General features: G+C 41.4%; 1 protein-coding gene across 1 annotated transcript in view; it reads right to left on the bottom strand.

Annotated features, from left to right (window-relative positions):
* Positions 1 to 276: 276 nt before the first annotated feature.
* The window catches only part of TAF4B (TATA-box binding protein associated factor 4b), a 70,541-nt gene continuing 63,458 nt past the window's right edge, over positions 277 to 7,359 (bottom strand). Inside the window, 1 exon segment of the mRNA XM_035564008.2 lies at positions 277 to 1,982. Within this exon segment, the coding sequence (XP_035419901.1) occupies positions 1,815 to 1,982 (168 nt within the window). The 3' untranslated portion in view covers positions 277 to 1,814.

Raw genomic sequence — 7,359 nt, 5'->3', positions numbered from 1 at the left:
CACAGCGATGACAGCTTCAGACGCCGTGTATCTCATGCTAGGAAACAGACAAAGGTAACTATTGCTTATTTTTAATAAAATAATTGCTTTAATGCAGTATTTAAAATAATTTTAAACATCTGATCAATAAGATACAGTACACAAAAATGGAAAATGCTGCACTTTACATAAAAAGTAAAGCTAAGCATTTAATTATACAAAAACAATTTTGCCTGATGCTATCAATATCTTGCAAACTATAGCTTAGTCAAAGTACTGCTTTTCTTTTATATATATATATATATATGCCATATATACATATATAAATAATTTACAGCATTTATTTGCTAGATTTATTATTCACTACTGTTTCAACACAAAAAACGTAACTGACTCAAAACTTACTGAATTTGGTAACTATCTGCAGTGGTTCTGATGGTAGAGGGCATTTGAGTTATCTATCACTTTAAAGTTTTAAAGTTGCATGCCAAACAACCATAGGAAGCTTGTTCCTTAAAAGAAAAAAAAAAGTTTTAGCAGGAAGCCATTCAACACAGTCAGTGCCTTTCCCACTGCTCCTGGGAAACAGCCATGCTATGCAGCACTGTGCCATGGGAGGCAAAATATTTGGAGGCTGGGAGAAGGGTGACCAGGAGGCTTTCCCTTCTACCACAAGACAATTTTTACCAGCAGATTTTTGAATTTATTCTAGCAGTCTTAATAATTTGGAGTCCTCCTCCTCACTGAACAAAAACCAGGCAACTGGCTGAACTAACTACTTTCTACTTGAAAAGTTCCCGTTATACCATATTAGGGTATTATAAACATTAAGATGACAACTAAACCAATATTCTCAATAAAGCAGTGAATCCTGTGCTTTCCAAATATTACTCTTCTCCTTAAGACTCTCCAGCTGTAAAGTTTCAGAATATTTACTGTATCTAAAGTTTTCACTTTTTTTTTTTTTTGCAGTCAGCACAGGTTGTTTTGGTTTATTTCTTTCTAAATCTATACTTAAGTTCATTGCTATTTTTTGATATCTACAAACGAAAAACATAAGAGATCAGTCTAATGTGTTTTCTCTTCCTTTTTAGGCTCTTTCACTCCCTGTATTCAAGTTTAGTAACTGCACATTTTCCCAAACATCCAAGTATGCCCTGCCTACACCATTTGATGTACTTTAACCACAAGAATGACCAATTTGTTCACCTTCCCTCAGTCACTTTGTCAGCGAAAAGAGGAGGGCAGTTGAGGTGATGTAGGGAAGACAAAGTGTCCCTTGTTCCTTTTGCTTGCTACTCTGCTCTCCACAAAGTAGCATTCAGTAGTAATTCTAAACCCAGAAAACTGACGGAGATGCTGAGTCAGACAGGCAATGCATTAGCATGTTGACTGACTGCTGGTTCATGAATAAACACAGTTGTCATGCTACGCGGTGCCTTTAAAGTGTTACTTGTTTCCCTAGATAAGGTTGGATAAGAAGGCACTACAGACAGAACATATGTTGGAGACTCTGGAATACTGAAGCAAGTGACATACATAAACGAGGTACACATACCAAGCCCTCGGAGCCTGCAAGACAGTTAAATGCAAGCAGGTAGTCAGGTGCTTGTGTGTGCAGCTCAGTGTTTTCACTGGTTTACAGACTGGTTTAAACCAAGTATTATTAAAAACCCTACAGGTGCTAAGTTAGGTATTTAATAAAAATGTTTATCTGTAAACAAGAGTTATCCTTACAACGGATCATTTTCCAGAAATTGGAATTTCAAGACAGTGCAACAAAGCTTCAGTGTTTTCTTTGGCAGTAGACAGCAAGTTGAAATGTAAAATTTAAATCACTTCAGAAGAGCACGGTACAAGGTTAGAGAATGCTTCATCTCCCTCTCTTGTTCCATGCAGAATATCAAGTCCCTGAGACAGACACGGGTTATTCTTGGACGAAGCAGCTGTTTTGTAAGGCTAAAATTTGACGATCCAGGAGCAATTCCATTGCCATTCAAACCCTAAAAGTAGAAAGGGAGGGAAGAGAGAAAAAAATAAAATTTCATGTCAATACAAGTTTTTAAATCAAACTGGTCGGGTTGTACTGCCTACTTGCATAAAAGTAACCTGTTCAGCTTTACATGTCAGAAACCAGCCATCCAGATGTCCTTGTACACTAGATACTTCAAAAGACAAAGCAAATACCTGCCAGTTAATGGTTTACTTTAGTCAAAGCAATGAAATGACTTATTAAAAAAAATCCTTTGCCTTTTTTTTTTTTTTTTTGAACTGTACTATTTTAAGGTAAATAACTGCTGTTTCACTGAAGTCATACCATGAACACCTGCACTGAAGAAGGACAAGCTCACTGTGAAAGTTGTACCATCGCAGCTCCTGCGCAGAGCCCCAGGTTGTGCAAGGCTCCTCCTCCCAATTGCAAGCACGCAGACTCCAGACGTTTGCACCTCTTCTTGAGGAAAACCATTGCTGAGAACAGGCACTAGCCTTGAAACATGGCCAGGAGACACACTTATCCCAGCCATCACCTGTGAAATGTCCTTTAAGAAAGCAACAAATGCACACAGTCAACGGGTCCGTGTGTTCAGACCGCTGTGTCTAAGCCTATCCATCTCAGTCAGCTGCTTCACTTGGTTATGAAAGCACAATCGGTGTGGAGATGATGTTTGGTAGTTATACATTCAGGCTACTGGAATGAGCAACCCCCATGCATTCCAAAATGCCCCAAGATTTATTATTAGGGGTGGGGACGAGGAAGATTACCATGAGCTGCACAATAGACTGGCTACTTATCTTGGAGCCAATCTACGCTACACAGCCAGTCTCTTATCACTACTGGAGGGTTCTTGGTAATGAATGCAATTTGTACAAATACAAGTGCTCAGTCTCTGTAACTTCAGCAAGGCGATGCCTGCCAGCATCAACACCACTTGGAGATGGTGCTGCTCGGATGCTGCGTTAACTATATCAATTCTTACCCTAACACTCTCTGCAAGACTTCAGCAAAATGACTTTGCCCACTTAGCTCAAAGAAATCTGGTTAAAAAAATATATATTAAAAACAAATACTAGTGGTGGTCTACCTATAGCACTGAATGCTACTGTTGTTAGGGGGGAAAGCATTGAAATTTATTAAAAAAACAAAGATTCACCAGAGAGCACATACTAACCACGGAAAACCCAGGGCATATTGCAGAAATGGAAGCTGTATTTCTTACTAGCAGCATGCAGGGTATTCAGCACCATTTCATTTGCTTTACAGTCGATACTATTAAACACTATGAAATGCCATCATTTGAGGCTTTCAGTTTGTTAAATGGCTTGGAACAAATGCGCGTGTGGGGAAGACTGCTGGCCACACAGCACACAGGGCACTGCTGTCCTGGTAAGACACAAAAGGGTCACAGTTCAAGTTTGTCATATGACAGCCCCGAAGGATCCAGGGAAAAGATAGCTCTGCAATGCAGCTGCCAGCACGGGTTGAAAAGGAGGTCAATCCAACAGGATGCAGCAGAAGGCCTGAGGCAATGTTATAAATGAAACAAACCCCAAGGGTTTTCAGTAACCCAACAGCAATGTCCTTTATAATTCAAAGAACTTTATGGAGGTGAAAGTATTTTCTCTCTAAATAGTCATTAGACTAGAAGTCTTCCCTTTAAAAATATGCAAAACAAAGCCACCTCGATCCACTTACCTCCCTTACAAAAAGGGGGCAGACATCACGAATCCCTGAGCCTGCCCAGGAAGCTATCAGAGCTGCAAGATGTCACAGCAGAGCAGAAGCTCCAAGCCACCCATGTTTGAGACAGAGTTACAGATTTATTTATTCTTAAATTCTTACCCATGATGCCAGGGCAGAGACACAGAGCCATGTTGTGCTGTAAAATCACTTCCAAGGCCAAAGCTTATGTTGGACTTCTGTTTGCTGAGACGCAGCTCATATTTTTATATTTCATACAGCAAGTGGGCTTATCAGAGCCGAGTACAGCATTTCAAGGGCTCTTCAACTACTTACTGAGCACATATAAAGCAATGGCCGTCACATCCAAGCTGAAAGAAAGGGTCCTTCTCTTGAGGTGCTGGATGGTTTAAAAAAATCAAAGAAGTCTGACAGCATAGCAAATTCCAGTCCAGACTTGGACTGCAAACGGGCTTTGCCTGGTCAGGAAACTCACCCAACACCTTATGATAGGCTGCACAAAGCCTCCTGCACATGTCTCTGAACACAAAGCTGCATCGAAGTACTGGTCTTTCACAGTTTTGTTCTGATCACTGGAACAAATGGCAGAGGGTGATATACCTGTCTGCTTGTAATAAAACATTTAAGGAACCAAATATAAAGACATTTGAAGTTATGGTGCCATCTGCACACCAAAATGAACTATCACACGTGCTTCAGGGTCCAGGACCCTGAAGAAGTGTCCAGCTCTGAGCTCTTCAGCTGACTCAAGGGATGCTTCAGGGGAGGGTTCTCTGCTGCTGCATGCTCAGAAGCCGCCTCTTCAGCAATTTCTGGCTGGGCAGCAGGTCAACTGCCCTGGGGTGTTCTCAGTCCTTAAAAGAGAGGACTTATCTGGAGCGCTGGCAGTCCTCTCCTTTGCATTTCATGTACTCCCTCTTGCACAGAAGCTCCCCCATGCTGTTTTTCACACCTTAGTACCTGCACTAGAACACCAGCCCATGCCTTGCTCCCAGATCTATTACATTCCTCCAGTGGGGCAGCAAACTGCTTCAAAAAAAAAAAAAATCGCTGCAGTCCTGTGTTTTGCTTATCCTCAGAGTCCAGTCAGATCAGCAACTTTGTCAGAGCAATACGCTTTCATGATCCTCACAGCCTTTTGTGTATTCCTAGCAGAGATGAGTTACTCTCACCAATTCTGGCACCAGAAAACACCATGGAGCTCCTGCAGTAGTCCCACACCAGTTTTGCAGCTAGTGTCAGGAGGTTGCTCCCAAAACACGTCTTTAAGATCTTTAGAGCTCTCTCCAGTGGCTGGATGAAGAATTAAATACTGAATCTCTCTGGAAAGGCAAGAGTGAACTTGATACAGAGCCACAGCTGTCATGAAAGGTAGCAAGACTTGCAGGACAAGAGCCGTCTTCTACCTGAGCTACCATCATAGCCTTAATTCCTCGTCTCCAAAGTGTTTGAAGCACACAATCCAGAAACCTGCATCTTAAGTACTGGCAGGAATATCGAGGTTGCTCAGAGCTATTAGATAGGACCTGGAACAGTGCTCACAGAGGTCAGTAGAAACCTGCCTTCCCACCCACCTGCCCAGGCTCAGTGACCCGTTCCTCGCAGAGTACACGTTTCCTTCTCAAGTTTTGTGGCTTCACACAAACTGCATGCAGAATTTCAGACTCCTACAGCAGAATTAGAGAGGGGCACTTCAAGGAAGCAAACTTCAGGCAGGTGTTAAAAGTCAAGTCAAGAGCTCTCATCTTAATTTCTGGTGAGACAAATACTTTTAAGTCTCTAAACTAAGATCCCAAGAGAGCAAACTGTCGCTGCAGCCCTGCCATGCATTATAAAAATACCTCCAAAAGAAGGAAACAGTCAGGAGACAATTTTCAGTGATGTTTCAAAATGCTGAGAAATTACAGCTGTTTGCAGTAGGTACGTTGTTGGAAGGTGGTACAAACAGTCAGCCAGCCAGAGCAGCTACTCAAACTCCGGTTCAATCCCCAGCTCTGTCACCTGTGGTCACATTGAGGTCTGTGCTAGCTGGTGTATCCCATACATCAGTCTCCCAGCTCTAGGACACAGAGCACTTTCCTGTCTCGCAGAAGGGGAAGAAAGGTAAAAAGCCATCAATGCGTTGTGAGGTGCTCAAACACTCTCTTGGGTCTCAACCAGCAGCGAGGAAGAAGGAAAGCCTGTCAGAATTGTGGAAATTTTGTTTATAAAAGTAAGTGCATAACTGAGGCCAGAGAAAAAGTGAAAGAAGTTAATGCTTTAGTGACAAGCCAGTGCCCATTCTATCAAGCCTCAGTCAGAGAGAAATACTCCCACATCCATGATACTAAAATGCTACATTAATCAGTGTTTATAAAAACATGAGTTATTTTTAAAAAGTTGTTGCATTTTTTAAAATCTTATAGACCATTAAGATAGATCAAGCTGATGTCAAAAAGGCTTAGATCTCTATTTCCAGACTGCTTCTCATGCAGCTGAAAACAAACATGTATATTTATGACGTTATCTGTAGTCTACAGAGAAGCCTCCCTAAGCTGTCAGATCCATACAGCAGAGAATGCCATTCGACTACACGTTTTTCCTCAGATTTCAGTGCAACATTCCTGCACGTCCTTTCAAACGCAGGCAACAGCACGCTTTACATACTGAAACAAATTACTGCGAGAGCAACGTCAGTTTATTCACTGTTCTGCCCAAGATTCATGTACGCACGTCACCGCATATGGCTACATCAGATGCTTAATCTGTACCTGGAGGTAATGACTACTATACAAATATGTCATGTTAGTTAATAGACAATTATTAAGCTGAAATTTTCTGGCTCTTTGCCACATCATTTTAAGCAACGTATTGTCAACTAAATTATAAATCTCTTGACCCTTCACATGTCATCAACGTTTGTGCGTTACCAATATGTTCAGCCTAAAGCTACAACGCAATTAGTCATTTAAATTGCAGATATCTTTCACACATAAGAAGAATTAAGTTCATATCTAGCACAGAGGAAGCACGACATGGGCCGATGAACTGTACTTCTAAAGCTTATAAATGGCAGTCGAGAATATTTTTGCCTATTTAAGAGAGGAAAGAATTCACGTCAAGTGTATGGCCTAGACTGACAGCAGCCAGGAAATTCAGAGCTGAAATTGAAACTCTCCAGCTGACAGGGGTGTGCACACTTCAGTCTTGCAGCACATAAGTAAGATGCTGAAGCCATATTTTATAATTAGAGTATGCTTTTAGCTCCCTTCTTCCCCAAAGGTACGACCACCCTTGTAGACTCTTCAGTTGTCCAACAGCTTGAATAAGAACTAGGAAGTGAAATCAAGAGTCTGCATACGTTATGCATATGCAAAGTAGAAAAAAAGAAAAACTCTCCTGTATCACTTTAGACTGAAGTCTCAAAATGAGCTAGGGGAGGAGATAGTAGAGGGAGGGAGGCAGACACAGAGAGAGAGAGACACACATCGAGAGAGAAAGAGAGAAGAAAATCCCTCAAGAGTAGAAACAGATTTTGTAGCCTGGTTCTGAAGACGTATTTACATTCAAGTAGCCTAGGTCCAATTTAAAGCAATTGATTTTAAATTCATTTTCTGTAGCTTTTAAGAAAATACCTTAGCAGACTATCATATGCCAATGCCAAGCACCAGTCAGAAGCCGCTCTGTACCCCATGGATACA

The sequence above is a fragment of the Cygnus atratus genome, chromosome 2, assembly GCF_013377495.2.
Source record: "Cygnus atratus isolate AKBS03 ecotype Queensland, Australia chromosome 2, CAtr_DNAZoo_HiC_assembly, whole genome shotgun sequence".
NCBI lineage: Eukaryota > Metazoa > Chordata > Aves > Anseriformes > Anatidae > Cygnus > Cygnus atratus.
Note: the sequence above shows the minus strand (reverse complement) of the source record. Positions and strands in the feature narration are given on the sequence as shown.